This window comes from Chlorocebus sabaeus, chromosome 24 (assembly GCF_047675955.1).
Source record: "Chlorocebus sabaeus isolate Y175 chromosome 24, mChlSab1.0.hap1, whole genome shotgun sequence".
In the NCBI taxonomy this organism is placed as follows: Eukaryota; Metazoa; Chordata; class Mammalia; order Primates; family Cercopithecidae; genus Chlorocebus; species Chlorocebus sabaeus.
In genome coordinates, this window is record NC_132927.1 from 70,230,565 (window position 1) to 70,248,799 (window position 18,235).

General features: G+C 52.4%; 1 protein-coding gene across 2 annotated transcripts in view; it reads right to left on the minus strand.

Annotated features, from left to right (window-relative positions):
• ASB2 (ankyrin repeat and SOCS box containing 2) overlaps nucleotides 1-18,235 on the minus strand; it is a 43,591-nt gene that overhangs the window by 4,268 nt on the left and 21,088 nt on the right. The window contains exons 1-6 of one of the 2 annotated variants that reach the window (XM_007987676.3): nucleotides 17,514-18,177; nucleotides 16,404-16,570; nucleotides 15,424-15,579; nucleotides 12,962-13,207; nucleotides 9,306-9,477; nucleotides 1,143-1,707 (exon numbers count right to left, since the gene is read on the minus strand). In XM_007987676.3, the coding sequence (XP_007985867.3) occupies nucleotides 1,143-1,707; nucleotides 9,306-9,477; nucleotides 12,962-13,207; nucleotides 15,424-15,579; nucleotides 16,404-16,570; nucleotides 17,514-17,536 (1,329 nt within the window). In that variant the 5' untranslated portion in view covers nucleotides 17,537-18,177. Of the gene's footprint in view, nucleotides 1-1,142; nucleotides 1,708-9,305; nucleotides 9,478-12,961; nucleotides 13,208-15,423; nucleotides 15,580-16,403; nucleotides 16,571-17,513; nucleotides 18,178-18,235 lie in introns of those variants that run through there. The other variant, XM_007987675.3, reaches the window with a different exon arrangement.

Sequence of the window (18,235 nt, forward strand, 5' to 3'; positions counted from 1 at the left end):
CAGGGGATGTGTCCAAGCACACACACTGTGCACACCCAGGCTAGGATCCCCTGAACCAAGTCCCGTCAACACAGGCTTCTGCTGCCCCAAGTGGAAGATGGGCAACTTGAGCAAGTCACATCACCTCTGAGCCTCCATTTCCCTGTCTATAAACCAGGTATATGAAACCAATTCCAAGGGGATTTAACATGAGAATTAGGTAACATGAGCATAAACTTTGCACACAGTAGGCAGCTCATGAATGATCCCCATTAACCATTAAAATAATGATCTCCAGGAGAGGCGTGTGTCTAAATTCCTTTTAAGTTCTGACTCTTTTTTTTTGCTTTTTCTTTTTTTTTGAGATGGAGTCTCGCTCTGTTGCCCAGGCTGGAGTGCAGTGGCACGATCTCGGCTCACTGCAAGCTCCGCCTCCCGGGTTCACGCCATTCTCCTGCCTCAGCCTCCCGAGTAGCTGGGACTACAGGCGCCCGCCAACACGCCCGGCTAATTTTTTTATATTTTTAGTAGAGACGGGGTTTCACCGTGTTAGCCAGGATGATCTCGATCTCCTGACCTCGTGATCCGCCCGCCTGGGCCTCCCAAAGTATTGGGATTACAGGCGTGAGCCACCGCGCCCGGCCCAATTCTGACTTTTAAAGTAACAACATGGACATGTCCTGCCTCTGGGTCGCTGGTTTCTGCTCTGACCTGACCCTACACCAGCCTGCTCTTGACATCCCTTTCCTGATCGTGCTTATTTCACATCACATTCCAGGTGTAGGTTTGCTGGAGGTGACAAGCCTCTTAGTTTGGCAGAGTTCTCCGCTCCGCTATTGGTTCCTTAAATTCCCCAACTCAGCGGACCACAATAAGGATTTCACCGTTCCAATGCACCGATAAGTTCTGCGGCCTCTAAAGTGTGCTAACTTCTAGTTCCCTCCAAAGCGCCCTAACCGCTAACCCACGCTACCCAGGATGCGGGTTAACCACCGTGCTCTGCTGCCTCCAAAGCTGTCCACACTTCCCCCCAAGGGTGTTAATCACTAGTCCACGCTGCTCCCGAGGAGCGCGAACCACCCAGCCCCGCTGCCGCCCATGCGCGCGCGTCCCCGGGCCACATCCAAAGGCCGCGCTCCCCACCGGCAGCGCGCGCCGCCCACCTGCACCACGCTGGGCTCCTTGTCCGACGCGGGCGCGTCGTTGAACCTGCTGGAGGGCTGCGGCGCCGGCGGGTGCGGGCCGTTGCCATAAAGACATGAGAAGCAGGGCTCGCCGTCGCAGCCCAGGTCCATGAGGAACTTGAGCAGCGACAGGCACTTCATAGCGAACATGATGGTGGCGGGGAAGGCGGTGGGATGCGTGGCGATATAGGCGTCGATGTTCGCGCCGTGGTCTAGCAGCAGCTGCATGGTGCGCAGGCAGCCGTGGCGGATGGCCACGAGCAGGGGGCTGATGACGTCGCGGTTGGGGTCGGCGCCGTGTTCCAGCAGCAGCTCGGTGGCGTACACGTTGTTGTTGACCACCGCGAAGTACAGCGCGGAGCTGCGCCGGTCTTCGTAGAGGCGCGCGCGCTCGGGCGCCAGCGGCGCGTTCACGTCGAAGCGGGCGCTCAGCAGCGCCTCCAGCACCGCGTCGTTGTTGCGCTCGGCCGCCAGGTGCAGCGGACTGACGCCGCTACGGCGTACGCGCGTGCGGCTGGTCACCGGCAGCAGCATCTGCACGATCCTGCCGGGTTGAGGGGCGGGCGCGGGTGAGGGGAGGGGAGGGGCGTGGTGGGGCAGGCCTCGCCAGCAGGGAGCGCTCGGGAGCCAGGCCTGGCTGCTCGCCCTTACCGCGGGCTGCGGCGCGGGTCCCACCGGCAGGGGGCGCCGCGGGTCAACCATTCCCACCCCACTGGGGAAGGTGGGTCGGCTGCCGTCCTCGCTTTACAGATAAGGAAACGGAGGCTCAGAGAGCTTCAGCCACCCTCCCAAAGTCACATAGCCAGTAAGGGGCAGAGCTGGGCTTCAGACCCACAACCCTTGGCCTCGGAAGTCTGAGTTCTTAAAAACCTGTCATACTGCACCAGGGTTTCAAGAAGCTGCCACTGATTTATTTCAGGCTAAGCGCTGTTGCCCATTGCCAGCTCAGTTATCTGGAGGAATTGACTGGAAGGCCCCCAAATCCAATGTGGCGAAGTTTGGAACCAGACCCTGCTCTCTCTGGGGGAGGACGGAAAGGGACAGCCAGATCCCAGAGCCCACTATGTGCCAGAAGGCTCCTAAAGGCTTTACAAGTGCTATTGGGTTCAATCTTTACAATAACTCCTAAAGCAAGGCTCATCATTCCCATTTTGCAGATGAGAAGATTCAGGGCTTTGAGAGACTAAGGGGCTTGCCCAGCCATGCAGTTAGAAGAGGGGAACCAGGGTGTGTGCCCTCCTCTGACTCCAGGGCTGAGCTGTCCTACATCCCTATCTTGCTGTCCTGGGACCCCAGTGGAGCCACGAGATCCTGAGGACAAAAGGGGACAAATGTGTTTGGCCCCAACTACTACTGTCCCAGGCCCCAACCAGCCCACTGTGACTATGAGGTCACTTACACTCCTCTCCTGTGGGTCTCACCGCCGCCTCCCCTGAAGGCTGGCGCTAGCTTCTCCCAGTCCCTCTGCCTCACCTTCTGGATGTGGAGAACTTGGTCAGCCACTGAGCTCCCTGCAACCACCAGTTCCTCTTTGTCCTAAAACTCAAGCACTGATCTCAGCACTTTCCCTCTATTAATCTATGAAATCCTCCCAGTAGCCCTCTGAAGTGAGTACTATAATATCCTCACTTCAGAGGTGAGGAGACAGTAGCCCAGAGAAGGTATGTGACTCCTCCAAGGATACACAGCCAGTAAGTGATGGAGCCAGGATTTGAACCCAGGCAGTCTGACCCCAAAGCTATACTCTTAACAACTCCCCTACCTCTTGTGTAGCAGTCAGGGTGACAGTTAACATATCATGGGGTTTTGCAGTCTTCACAATGTGTTAACTTGCCTGCCCGTTTTACTTTCACTGCAGCCCTGGGTGGGAGTGGCCGGAGCAGGCCTGTGGCCTTCTTTTTAACAGATGTGGCTCAGAGAGCTGAGGTGACTAATCAGGAGTCATAAGACAACTCTGGGGACTCAACCCCAGGACTCTTGACCCCTTCTCTTGGCTCTCTTCTCCTAGACCCCTGCCACCTGCAAGAACAAGCTCCTGCCACCAATATGATTCCAGACCCTAATCTGTCCAATCCCTGCTGACAGGCGATCTCACAGCCTCCTGTGGGGCTCCAAGGAGGTGGCCATTGCAGGGGGTGGGGCAGGGGGGTGAAGGGGAGAGAAGCAGGTGCCTCCAGGCCCATTCCCACGCCTCTCGCCTCCTGGCATGCCAGCTTCCTGGAAATCTGATGCCAGCGACCTCCTGCTGGGATCTCAGTGGAAACTATTATTATTGTTAGTGATGCTGTGTTTGGCTAAAATCTGACTCTAAAACCTCAAAAGGAAATTCACACACCCAGGGGGGCTAATTGCCTCCTAATTTCTATTTGTGTAGGCACAGGAGGCCTGACTTTGCTCTGCAGAGGTGCTGGTCAAAGGCAGGCCTGGGCCTCACCCTGGATGGCGGCCACAGCCAACAAATGCTCCGCTAACAGCTGTAATGTGCCCAAGCACGGAAAAGAACAGTGAGAGGGGCTGCCCCGGGGCCGCTGGCCAGATGGGGCTGGTATCTCTGGCAGGTCACAGCTGGTCTCTGGCAATTCACGAACCAAGGGAAAGTGGCAGAAATGTGGGAACTTGAGCGTTGTCTCAGTAATGTAGTGAATCATATTATTGTGGCAGAACTCTGCCAATCAGAAAGTAAATGTGTAATGCCGGACAGGCTCTGGAGACCAGTGTGTCCAGCTCTCCCATTTTACAGAGGGTAAAACTGAAGCCCAGGCTTGGGGTGAGGAACAGAGTGAGGCTGGACAGAAGGTGGGTGGTGCACAAGAGCAAAATGCAGGTCTCTGGATGCCCAGGGTCACGCCTTCTACGATACCCCACTCCTCCCAGCCATGGGAGCGGCCATGTTGGTAGCCCCACTGCACATCATCACTCCTCTCCCCAGCCCATTTTGTGGGGCAGAGGACAGGAGGACAAGGGGGTGACCCCACCAAACAGTCTGACTCCCCACTTCTCCCACCAGCATGTTTTGGGATCTCAGAGTACAATTGCTCAAGCGGCACCTTATGAAGAGGAGCAAAGGTGACCATTGCCTGATAGAGCCGTAGGTGTCTGGAAGGATGGCTCCCTACCCCTTCTCTGTCCCCTCCCCAATGCAGAGGCCACAACTACCAGCTTAGCTTTGCCTGTCTAGGCCCTGACACCAGAGCAGATCCAGCTCAGGGTTGTTCCAGAAAGGCCCAGTGCAGCAGTGTGGCAGGTGCTGAGCTGTCTCTGACCTTGGACCACATTCCGAATCACTGGGCTCCTGTCTTGTTCCCGGGACTCACCAGTATCTGAAGCCTGACATCCTTGCCCCAGGCCCGGGCTCCCACTCCAGGATTCTAGTTTCCTCAAAGCAGTAGCCTTGCCATACCACCTGGCCCTGGCTCTGATGTCCTTCCTGAATCTAGCCCAACAGCAGGGGAACGGGCAGAGAGCTTTGAGCCAACGCAAGCTGTCCTTAGCTAGAGAGGGGCCCAGCATGGGCAGTGGGGAAACCAGGAGGCTCAGAGTCAGGGGTCCATGGGTTACACACCAGCTCTGCTTTTCAGCACTGGGCCAGCACAGGCATGTCACTTAACCTCTCTGAACCACACCTAAAGCAGAGGGGTAATTAATTGTAATAATAGTGATGATGATGATGATGATGATGGCTATAGCTACCCTTTATTGAGCTCCAATGGGTTGCTGTGAGCACTTTACCCCTTACCTTCCTAAGTCATAGTTGTGCTAATATTGCTGAGCGCTTACTATGTGCCAGGTATCATTTAAAGGGGTGCTCACATTTGTTTACTTAATTTAATCCTAGCATGACCCTCAGAGCTAAGAACTTAATCTCATTTACTCATTTACTCATAACAGTCCAGCAAGGTAGGACTGCTTACAATCCCAGGTCCAGGTTACAAAGCACAATGTAATAATCTTTCACCAAGGCTGCTTTTGAGTATAAAATGAGATCTTACGCATGAATCTGATCGGCCTGTAGTCGGCAGTGAATAAACAGTGCTCTTGGTATCTTGACCACCACAATGACTGCAGCCTACTGCCCCTGCGACCCTAAACACAGAGGTATTCTGAGTCACCAGGTCACTGTGGTGTGACCTTTGTCAGTGTTCAGTGTAAATTTGGATGGAGGGCCGGGTGCGGTGGCTCACGCCTCTAATCCCAGCACTTTGGGAGGCTGAGGCGGGTGGATCACTTGAGCTCAGGAGTTCGAGACCAGCCTGGACAACATGATGAAACCCTGTCTCTACTGAAATACAAAAATTAGCCAGGTATGGTGGTGGACACCTGTAATTCCAGCTACTTGGGAGGCTGAGGAAGGAGAATCACTTGAACCCAGGAGGAAGAGGTTGAAGTGAGCCAAGATCGTGCCACTGCACTCCAGCCTGGGTGAAGAGAGAGACTTGGTCTCAAAGACAAACAAACAACAACAACAACAACAAATTGGCTGGAGGATTGACATGGGAACCGGTTGCCCACAGATGGCTCCGTTGCCAACACTTCTGAGCTTCACTGTGCCACTCTGACTTGTTTCCTATGAAGTCTTGAGCTCTGAGCCTCAGTTTCTCTTTTAACTAATGGGGATATTAACTTGCTTGTCAATGTACTTTATAAACTGCTTTTTAATTTAATGTATTAAGTGTTCTCTATTTTGCCTTATTCCAGAAAGAATTTCAACTGGCTTGCAAAAATTGATAAAATACAGCAAAAGTATTATATATTGGAGTTAAAAGAGAAGGAATATTTAAAAACGAGGGAGTCAGAAGTAAGGCCCAGAACACAAGTCTGTGTTTTCTCTTGGCCACAGAAGAGGCTCTGAGATCCTGATTCTCTACTCAGGCTGCACAGTAAAATCTCCTGGGCAGCTCTTAGACACCCTGAAGCCTCAGGCACAGCCCAGGCCAGTGGCAGCACCATCTTGTCAGGTGGGGCCCAAGCATCAGGGTTCCTAGTGCAGCCAAGGTTGGAAACTACTGTTTTGGGAGCTATTCTTGGGCCATCTGCTCTGGGCTAACTCATACAGTTTCTGAATAAATCTATCTTTGGTGTTGATCTTTTATTTCATACAGTGGCTTTGCTAAACTGGAAATGAACAACAGGAAAATGTGTGTCTTGGAGGTGACTGGGACATTGGGACTTTAGGGCTCCTTTCTCAGCACACCCACATGTCACTGCCTGTGGTTAAGTGTGCTGACGAGAAGACACCATGTGGCAAACAGCCCTCGGCTCCTGGTGCTGCCTTCTATGCCTGGGACGGCGAGGGTGTGTTGACAGGTGGCAGAATGCGGAATGCCTATGGAATGTCACATCAAATCCCCGAGCAGAGGGCCTTTAATGCTGTATGCCCAGGGAGGGAGTGATGAGCTCGGGGCTTGCTGGCCATGGGCCCTGCCCCATGGCAGAGGCTGCTGGGAACCAGGCTTTAACCCTTTGTTGGGTAGCCCTAAAAAGTGGCCCAGGCCCTCTGAGCCTTGGGGGACAGAGGGAAATGGGGCCTGAGAGTGGAGGTTGAATAACCAGGGAATTCACCCTGGGAATCTGCATGAATCCAAGGTAGGTGAGTTTAGGGGAACATCAACCATGTATACAGTGTTCCAGGCAGGACACGCCTTGCGCTATGATCATCCCCAAGGCCGGCTAGGGCCCATTCAGCTTCTCCTCCAGCTGGGGCCAGACTGCCAACACCTCTGGGTTCACTTGAAGGCAGCCCAGACGAACGTCCCAGCCCTGCTGCTATCTCGAAAATCACTTCCATATCTGGCCTTGGCTTCCTTCTCTGTAAAACCAGGGCCTGAGTTGGATCAATGGCCCCTGCAGCTATGGACAGGCTGTATCTGATTTTCTCTGGGAGCTTTTCAAAGAGACAGTGGGGCTCCTTCTCTCCTGGAGATTCTGGTTCACTGGATCTGATATGGCATTTTAAAAATAGCCCAGAGGGACACGGATGTGCAGGCTAGAATTGGGGGGCAGTGGCCCAGGAGATTTCCAAAGTGCACACATTTCCCGCATGTTCACTGTGGATCTCTCTGGGGTCAGGCTTAAGGTAAACTGTGTTTGCCCTACTCTGACTGATGCCAGATGATTTGTGGAACTGAAGAGGAAGGAGCCATCTTGCCCATGCCCACTGCCTGGCTTGAGCTGTAACTGCACAACCATGGAATGCACTCTCCCTAAGTAAGAGTGGGTGAGCATAGAATGCCTGGGCACACACTGGGTGCAGGCGCTCTGCTAGGTGCTTTACTTCCATTCTATATCCACGCATATCCATTATATCCATTTTACTGGTCCTCTGACAACCCCATGAGCCGGCTGTAACCATTTCCCATTTTATAAGTGAGGAAAATGAGGCTCAGCAAAGTTGAACAACTTTCCCAATGGCCTCAGCAGGGATTCACACCCAGGTCTGTCAGCCTTGTGGACAGCTATGCTGTCCAGAAAAGGCAGGTCTCCTCTGTGTATGTCCTTGAGGGTGGGGAGTGGGGAGGGCATCTTTGGTTGGTCTGGTGCTGGCAGCCTGCACAGAAGGGGCTGGAGCTTTAAGGGCCACTTCTGAAGCCTTGAGTCTTCATTTCAGTCTTTGGAATGTCTCTTTTACCCCATTTCCCTCTGTCTTAGTGAAGACAACAAACACACCCCAACACACACAATCTGTGCTTCTCACTCTCCTCCCTGTCTGGAAGACTGGGGTGTGTTTTCCCAAGTGTCATCAGGGTACATGAGATGGGATTTTCAGTGAAATGTTTTTAAAATTGATTGTAAATGGATAACATACTAGTGTGATAAATGTTTCCTCTTCAAAATAAATTCATTGTAAGTAAAAACATTATTTAAAGGAAAAAATACTAAACAATGAGAGTATAGATATTTAAAATCAAGAAGAAAATCTGTGAATGGACAAAGTTTGGGAAGCACTGTCCATCAAAAAGGGCCAGGTGCTGGGGTTTAAGTCCCAGCCCCGGGGACAGGGCTTTCAAGGGGCAAGTCTCTTGACTATCAGAGTCTTAGCTTCCTGCCCTGTTAAATGAAAATCCGGGTTGACCCGCATACCCACAGCACAGCGTGAGGCCCACATGAGAGGCAGATGAGTCACACTCTGGAAATGACCAAGCCCTGTCCATCCTTCAAGGGCAGCTGGAGCTCCACGTCTGTGGCCCAGGCTTCCCCATGTAGCAGTGTCGCTGGGAATGTTTAAAAACTGGCTCAAGCAGGGGCAGAGAAGGGGGAAAGGGCTCTGGTTTGTAGCACTTGCCAATTTCCATGCTGTAAATATTCCCCCATGGCCAAATTTAAGCTACCAATGTGAGGTCAACAAACACAGAGTTGGGAAGAGGTGCGCAGTAGGTTCATGAGAACTGGCACGAGCTGGCTGTAGCACACCTCTGCCTCTAGCCCCGGCTCATCTCTCTCCACAGCAGCCATGCAGCTCTTTGGCGTGCTCTTGCATGATGTCACTAATTCACATATCTGTGCTTCTTCCCTTCCTCCAGATTGCTCCTTGGGAACTCAAGCCTCTCTCATCTCGCTCAGAGTATCTAGCACATAGTAATTGCTCAATAACTGCTAGTTCTTATCATTGGTGCTGTTTGTGTTATTGTAGGTTTTCCTTGCATGCTTCCTAATTGCCTGGGAGGTTATCTTTGCATTCTTGTACCCCCGGAAATATTCATCAGTTCAGACTCATAACTGCCCCCCGGATAGAATTCCTGTAGATGTGACCTTTGGAGCAGATGAGTACTTCCCACCTATGAGCTGTGTGACCTTGGGCAAGTCACTCAACCTCACTGTGTCTTACTTCCTCATCTAAACGACAGAGATAATAATATCCACCTCCATGAGCTGTTAAGCAGATTAAATAAGTTTCTGATGTGAAGTTCTGGTAAGTGCTGCATAAGGGTTTGCTATTATTATTGCTGCTGCTGTTGTTATAGGCATTCACTCCATGCTTGCTAACTTGCTAAGGGGTTTCCCTCTTTTCCATGAGAAAGGTGATGTCCATTCTGACCTCTCCAGCTACTTGGGTGGGACATTCAGGGCAGGCCCACCCCTCCCATCCACTACTCCCAGTGTGGGTCTCCAGAGAGCTGCCTGGGTGCTGGCAGAGCCTGGGCTGACCTGTAGTTGCCCTTCTTGGAGGCGATGTGCAGTGGGAGCAAGCCGTCCTTGTTGGTCTTGTTGGCGTCGGCACCCTGTAACAGCAGAAACTCCACCACCTCCTCATGCTCGTTCTTGCAGGCCTCGTAGAGGGCAGACGCGCTGTCGCTGGCCTGTGTGTTGATGTCAGCACCTGGGGAAGGAGAAGCAGATCACCAAGTGACCAAGTGACCAGGAAGTTGCTGTACTCAGTGTAGCGCCACCGTGTGGTGGGCCTGCAGTGCTAACCATGGTAGTTCGTCGGATCTTTAACAACGACCCTTAGGAAGGAGGAGTCTACCCGGGGCCACCCCCAGCTTCTTTCAACAACATCAAGACCCAGGGGCCTGGCCAGGCGCAGTGGCTCACGCCTGTAATCCCAGCACTTTGGGAGACCGAGGCAGGCAGATCACCTGAAGTCAGGAGTTCAAGACCAGCCTGGCCAACACGGTGAAACCCTGTCTTCATTAAAAATACAAAAATTAGCTGGGCATGGTAGTGGGCACCTGTAATCCCAGCTACTCAGGAGGCTGAGGCAGGAGAATCTCTTGAACCCCGGAGGTGGAGGCTGCAGTGAGCCGAGACTATGCCATTGCACTCCAGCCTGGGCAACAAGAGTGAAACTCCATCTGGAAAAAAAACAAAACAAAACAAAACAAAAACCCAGGGGCCTGCCAGCCCAAACAGAGACCTCTGAGAGGATACAAGCAGCCACGATGATGCTGGCATTTTCTGAGCACCTACGCCGTGCTGAGCATCATGCTTTCCACAGGCTATATCTGAATTCACAGTGGGTAGTCACCCTGTGAGGTCAGTACTGCTCTTATCTCCAGATTACAGACGGGGGCAGTGAAGCACAGAACACCTAGACCACTTGCCTCAGACCTCCCAGCTCATAAAGATGGAGCCAAACTTGAACCCAGATGGTCTGATGGCAGAGGCCATCGTGGATGTTCTGATGGTAGAGGCCATGCTCTTAACCCTCACTCCATGTAAGAGGGCCTGGGTTCTGCCCTGAGAGAGGCCTCACAGGTCTAGGACAGCACAGAACCCCTAATAAAGGAAAATCCCAAAAACGTTATTAATTGCAATTTGCTATTAATATTGCTATTATTATTGCTAATATTGCCATCTCTTAATATTGATCGTTACTGCTATCAATAACTTCTAGCTCTTATCATTAGTGCTCTTTGTGCGAAGTATTCCCTGCATGCTTGCTAACTGCTAATTCTCTGCCTTTCACTTCAAGGAATAAGAGAATTACTTTCTGTCTCCTCCCAAGAAAATACTAGACCAGGTGCAGTGGCTCACACTTGCAATCCCAGCACTTTGGGAGGCCAAGGCGGGAGGATCACTTGAGCCCAGGAGTTCAAGACTAGCCTGGGTAACCTAATGAGACTCTGTTCTCTACACCTACTGAGTAGCCCCTGACCAGGCATGGTGGCACATGCCTGTAGTTCCAGCTACTTGGAAGGCTGACGTGCGAGGATTACTTGAGCCTGGAAGGTTGATCTAGTCTGCAGTGAGCCAGGATCACACCACTGTACTCCAGCCTGGGCAACAAAGTGAGACTCTGTCCCCAAAACAAAAACAAAAAAAAACAAAACCCAGAAAACATTAATCCATGCTGCTAGGAGGAGGAATCAGGCCTGGTGACAATCTGCCTTCAGCTTAATCTTCTACACCTGCTTCATCTCCTGGGGGGTGAGGGACAGAACCGATGTGCACACAGCTTTCTCTGCACAAAGAGAGTTCACCAGTCCTTCCTTGTTCTGGAAGGACATGGAACTAAGATGCTGGAAGATGTCAGTGGGGCTAAAATCAAAAGCGTCTGCTAACCACAGGTCATCTCTCTAAGCATGTTGCTGATCTCAGGCTTTCTGGTAATTTCTTATTTTTGATGATGGTGTGATCAGTTTCTGGTCTAGTGGAAAGAGCACAGGCTTTGGCATCAGATGAGAATCACTTGAGGCGTCTGTTTCATGGCTCACAAGCTCTGCAGTCTCAGAAAGCCTTTAGGAGCCTCAGTTTTCTTATCTGTTGACCAGGAATAATAGTACCTACCCCTCAGGATTACTGCAGGGAGTAAACAAAATAATGTAAGCACATTTCTCAGCTCTGTGCCTGCCACAGGGAAGCTGCTCAGCAAATGCCAGTTGCTCAGGATGGAAGGAGCTGGGCAGAGGGCTTCGTTCTGCCTCCGGCCTGAGGGAAAGCCAGTGAGCCGCCCTCACCCTCTGTTGGGCTCTCAGAGGCAGGTGCCCTGGAGAGCCTGGACCCCACCAGCAAAGCTGCCTGCTCACACAAGACAAATATTTGGGTTGGAAAATAGACTCATCCCACAAAGTGAACAGACCCTGACTCAGAGTGTCGGCGGGAGACCCGGACAGATGTTTGGAGTTAGTGAGGTCACCCTTGCCCGCTGAGCGTGCTGTCCTTCACCAGGACTCCCGGCCTGGGCTCCCAGGACCCTGCCTGTGCCCCTTTGCTCTTACGCTGGGCAGCCCAGATTTGTTCCTGGCTGCAGGGCAGGGCCTGCCTCTATGTTCCCCACTGCTTGGGCATGTGCTGAGTGCATGGATGCTTACCTGGGCAGAGTCCCATGCTGCTGACTCTCACAGGCTAGGGTGGCTGGTAGAGCACAAAGCATGTGCAGTTTGGAGTCAGATGGCAGTGGGCCAGCATCCAGGCTCGGACTGTGACCAATTAGTTAACCTCTCTGAACCTCAGTCTCTTCATCTATAAAATGGGACGAGCACACTACCTACCATATGGGGCTATGGGAAAAGCTCCATGGACCCAGTCTGTGTTCACACTTAGCAAGTCCTCAACAGATTACTACAGTTCAGCCTCCATGTCTGGATTACCTCTGGCTTCTCTGTTGCTAGAGAGAGGGTTACTTCCCATGGAGAGAGAAAAGAAATCAAAGGCGTTCTTGGGGAAGATGAGGATATAATATTCTGAAACCAAAAGCAAATCTGCCATGTCTCGGGGGCTTCTGCTACTGGGCCATCATAATGCAGGCCGTATTGTGTTATTTTCTCCCATTAAGATATTTCACAGGCAAAGAGGGCAAAGACCTGGGTTCAAGTCCCAGCTCTGCCACTAATTTGCTGTGTGACCTTGGACAAATCACTTTCCCATCCTGATCCTTGAGTTCATCACCCATAAAAGGAGGAGGAGTTGATCTAAATGTTGCCTGAGGTTCCTTCTGGCCCTGAAGTGTGATGTGGTGGAAACAGAAGTGGTTGGGGTGTCAGGAGACCAAGAGTCTAGCTAGTTCTACAACTAATTTGCTATAGGACTGTAGATGAGTCACTTCCTCTCTCTGTGCCTCAGACTGCTTGTTTGTAAAATGAAAATGTTGGACTAGATTATAAATGGCAAATAGGTGGTTCATGGGCCACACCCCCATATTTGTGCTAATGGCAGATGTCACTAGTGGATCCCGACACTCTTCCCACTGAGCCTGGACACAGCCTCAGGATCTTTCTCAACACAGTACTCTAGAAGGAAACTCACTCCATCAGTGTGCCCACAAGATGACCCCTAACTCGCCTTCCCTTAGAGCTGACCTCTGACATCCTTCCCGTGTGCCCTTTGGGGACTCTATGACCTAGGGACACTTGGCCACTCACCGTACTTGGCTAAGAACCTTAGGGCCTCCAGCTGCCCACTCTGGGCAGCCACGAACAAGGGGGTGATGCCGTAGGCATTCTTGGATTCCACCTTGGCTCCTCCGTTCACCAGGATCTCCATGACCTCCAGGTCATTGCGAGACACAGACTCATGCAGAGCGGTCCAGCCACGGTTGCAGCGGTGGTTGGTGTCTGCGTTGTGCTGCACCAGAATCTTCACTGCCTCCGCGTTCTTGCGCTCACAGGCTGTGCTCAGGGGGAAGCAGGGATGGTCAGCAGGGCCTGGCAGGAACTGGCCAGCAGAGACTGCTTTCATTCACCTGTCCATTCACTCATGCACTCATTCAGCTTTCCACTGCATGTGTATTAAGTTCCAATCTGTGCATTGAACCTGGGATAGACGACTAAAAGTAATACTGATACTAATATTAGCAAGAATACTTATTGATTCATATATATAGTACTGGTTCTATGCCAGGCTCTCTGTTCTAAGCACATTTTACAGGATTAACTAATGTAATCCTCCCGAATTCCCTTAAAGGATGTAGCGATGTTATCCCCTTTCACAGATAAGGAAGGTGAGGCACAGAGAAGGCAAGTGATTTGTCCAAAGTCACACAGATACTAAGTGGCAGAACTGGAATTCAAACCCAGGTAGTCAGGCCAAAGGTCTCTGTCCCCTGGGATGTCCCAGGATGTCCCTATCATTTCCCCTTCCAATGGTACCTGCTTCAGTCTTCCACATTACCAACGCTGGGAGACTCTTTCTAGATGAGGAGTGGACAGTGTCATCATCCTACTGAACGTCCCCCTGCTCCAGCAAAGGCTACTAATTTAGTTCAGGGTAAAATGCAGGTTGTGAGTACAGCTCTGCAAGTTTTTCCTGACCCGCTCTAACCTCCTTTATAAGCCTCATCTCTCTCTAGACCCCAAACGTGCCCTTGGCTCTGGCCCCAGAGTTCTCACCAGGAGCTGCAGGTGGTATTGGAGTCACCTGGGCACTTGTCCAAATTAACCAGCCCTGGAAGCTTCTCTGTGTGTCAGTGGGAGGAGGAGTGAGGAATGGCTCAGGGAGACTGGCAGCAGCAGGAGGAGGGCTGCCTGTGTACTGTTACAAACAGGACCATAGCCCAAGCCTTCTACCTCTCTAAGCCTTGATTTTCTCACCTGTAAAATGGAGAGAATAAAACCTTCTCGAGTGGATGCTATGGGAGTGAGACTGTGTGTAAGGCATGAGCATGGTGCTTGACACATAGTAGGTGTGCTTGCTAGACCAGGGCCAGGCTCTGGCTGTGGGCTGCCCAGCTTCCTGGGCGCTCCCTCTGGACAGCTGAGGTTCCAGGTGATAGCCATGGCGCCCTGGCAGGCACAGATTCCAGGGAAGACACTTCCACAGTGAGTCTGCAGTGGGTCCGCAGTGGGTCTGCAGTGGATCTGCAGTGGGTCTGCAGTGGGTCTGCAGTGGGTCCGCAGTGGGTCTGCAGTGGGTCCGCAGTGGGTCCACAGTGAGTCTGCAGTGGATCCAAAGACCTACTACACAGTTCCTGCTGCCCAAGCTGTTCCAAGCACTGGATAGCAGACACATGGGAAATCAAGGATATCTGTAATTTTTCCAAGTACAAAGACCTGGTCATTTTTGCAAGACCCCAGCTGATTGCTTCAGCATGTAGGCATGGACAGGATGCTTTAGAATGAAGTGGTTAAGTGCAGTGTGACATCCACCTCCCTGAGTTTAAACCACTGGGGTACCCCTTGTTAGCTGTGTGATCCTGGGCAACCCATTTCATGTCTCGGTGCCTTAGGTCCTCATCTGTGAAAGGGGATACTGGCAGTGCCTACCTCATGTGTAGATGGACATGAGGGTTCCGTAAGAGAACAGTGCCTGGCATATACTAAACACTCGATCAATGCTAGCTATTGTGATTATTTAGATTTTGACTCTGGTACTGCTAGGGCAGCCAACAAATGTCCATGAATGATGTACTGAGTAAGCCAGGAGGCCTTGCTTTTCTTAAACAAATGTCCCAGAGGTACGTGCTCTCGCACACCTTCATGCCTTCGCCTGTGCGGTTCCCCCTGCTTGGCCAGCGGGTAATTCCTCCTCTGTGGTTCAGCTCAGGCACCCCTCCTCTGGATGCCCCTCCCCCATGCTCCCACAATACCCCCTGCCAAGCACTTCACTGCTGTCTGTGTGTGGGTGCCTACAGGGCTGGGAGGGTGCACAGGTTGGACTATAGTTTTTCAGCCCCGAGCCCTCAGTGTCCCTCAGCATCCCGGCCCATGGGAGGCAGTTGGAAAATGTTGGTAAAATACATGCAGGAATGAATGATTCAGTTACATAAATTGTGAATTAGAGCAGGGCCACATTGGGGGTTATGCACTTATGGGAGCAACATTCCCTGTTGCCCACCCACCTTCTGGATTCTTCCTCAGGAAAGCCCACTCCGGGGTGGGGACCTCACCTTTGTAGAGCGGTGTCTCTCGGGATTTGTTAGAGATGTCTGGCTCTGCCCCTGCCTGGAGAAGTGACAGGAGACAGTCCAGGTGGCCCCTGCACGTTGCCAAGTAAACGGCTGTTTCCTCCTGCAGGGTGCGCTGGTCGATGGTCCCTGGGTACGCTAGGGAGGGCCAACCGGGAAATTCATGTAGGAAGAAGATACTCGATCCCGCAACACAGAGGCTTTCCAGATTGTCTCCCAATTTCAAGAACAATCTATGACATCCTCTGAAATGTACCAACTACAGACTGTATTCATCTGGCCCTTTCACAGGGCCATTTGAGCTTCCTGGTTGTACAAGTCCATGCTCAGATGCCACGTCCTCTGAGAAGCCTTCCCTAATTGAGCCCCTCCTTCTTCGAATACTCTTGTCCTTCCCTCGAACTCACACCAGCCATTGGTGGAAACCCGCTGTTACATGCTGTGGTTTCTTGGAGTGTGGGGGACCGTTTGGGGTCTGTGCTGCTTCAGGGCAGAGGTGACACCTGCCTGCAGGAGTTGTCCTTCTGAGCCTGGCTCAGCAGGAAGACAGGGCTCAGAGAGGAGGCATGGCTGGCCCAGGGCCCCACAGCAGGTGGGGCATAGCCTTGGCCGGGTACAGGCACAGCTGCAGTATTTTTCACACCAAATCAGCCCCTGGGACATTCTGGAACAAGTTGGCAGCAGCTCTCCTAAAAGTCAGCCCTCTCTCATTCCTTTTCTAGGAATTAGGCTCTCCTGTCCTCAGAGGCCTGGAGAGGTGGCAGCAGGGGGTGTCTGTCAGGGGGTGGAGACAACTCATCTCCCCTCTCCTAACTCTGTGACTAACTGACAAACAAAGGTGACAGCCTTGCCTGTCCTTCTCACCAAGGTGGTTGTGGGCAAAGAACATGAAGCCCCAGGAGCAGCAGCCCTTCCCCCAGTGCCTTTCCCACCTCTTGCCACATCCAGAGCCCAACCCTCACCTCGCTGCAGGACCTTCAGGCAGCCTAGCTGGCCATAGTATGCGGCCTCGTGCAGCGGTAGCCAGCCCTCCTTGTTGGGCTCTGCGAGATTCTTCCCTTCCTTGATCATGGTCTTCAAGGCCTCTTCATCGCCATTCTTGATGGCCTTTATCAAGGGATCCACAGGCCTGCAAGAGCAAGGAGTGGGTCAGTCCTCAAGGTCAGGCCAAGGCCAGACCAGGGGTCCTCTCTCCCAGGGAGTGCTGGCAGTGGGGTCACTCGGTCCTCATCCCCGCTGGTTCTAGCATGAGCACTCAGCCCCCTGCAGCCCGGTGGCTACAAGAGGATTGGGGGACCCCTTAATCCCTGTGGCTTTCCATGGCTACAGTGAATGTTATACCAAGACCATTTTTACCAAGAGGATTCAGGCACACAGTGCCAGCCTCCTAAGGGGTGGCTAATCACCCACATGCCGGGCACGTGTGAGAATTAAATGCTTTCCCTGAGTATAGCGCTCTAACGTTTACCAGGCATGCCCACCTCGAGGGCCCCTCTTAACCCTGAGCCTCTCTCTGGGGTCTTCCAACTCCTCTCCTTGCCCCGTCACTTATTCCCACTCCCAGTACATCCAGCTGCAGAAAAAAAAATTACTGGAAGGATTAATAAATTTGAAGCTTTCACAATTTAAAACTTTTAAATGTCAAAAAGACTTCAGGGCTAAAGTGAAGCCATTCCTTGCTTGGCTTGTTAAAGTCCCTTTGTTCATTCATTGCTTGCTTCCTTTCTTCCTTCATTCATTCACTGAGTTCCCTGCCCCGTCCTGGGAGGGTCCATGAGAACCACGATGGCTATGGCTCTCTGATCCACTTTTGGGGAGGGTTCTGCATCAATAGTCCCATTTCCCAGATGGAGAAGGTGAGGCTTGAGGCAAGCCTCATTCCCAGGACCCCCACGCCATGTTGGGCTAGGATGGGCTCTGGGGGTCTCTGCCACCAGCCCCTGTACCCTCCCAGTCACTTCCTCCAGCGTGAGCAGCGCTTCTTCCTGCTCTCAGGCTCTCTGGTTATTAATAGCATCAGAGCACAGATGCTGGTGAAGCAACAGACCCAGCAAGGACGATGGGAAACTGACCAGATAAGTCCTGAAGTCCCCATCAACACCGTCACTGCCACCTTCACGAGTTCCACTTAGGAGCAGCCAGAGCAGCCCCTGCCAGCATCAGGAAAAGCCCAGTGGGGGTATGTGCCCCCCTTTTCCTGGAGGGTCTCCAATGGGACCCCAGCTGAAGTGGAAGGGAGGAGGGCTGGCTTTTCTCGTGGCCTTGGCAAGCAGGGCACGGTGCAGTGTCGTGAGAACACTTTCAGGACCTGCCGCCCAGCTTAGGTCTCTCCAGCTGTGATGCAAGGACCCTGGAGCTCTTAGCCCACACATTCACAGCTTCTCTGTGACCTCAGACAAAGTCTCCGCCCTGTGGGTGGGGGAGGGTGCTGGGGGTGTCAGGCCATCAGAAAGTAATAAGCTGGACAGGACCCTAGAGGTCACGTTGCCGTGTCCTACAGAGAAGGGAGACTCAGAGGAGCCAGCGACTCTCAGGCAGTCACGTGGGAGGTGGCAGTAGCTGAGACCAGCACTGGGTTTCCCTTTTCCAGATTGTCAACCACTCCACACACCCACCACACCAAGGAAGTGGAGGGCGGCAGGATTTGAAAAAGGCTGGGAAGGAGAAAGAAAATACTGACCAATTGCCTCCTCCCTTCTCTACAATGTAACTGAGTGAGGAAATGCGATTCCAGTGATGGGGCCCCTCTTTTGCTTTTGGCTGCTTCCGGGGTCACTATTCCAGCGGTACAGAG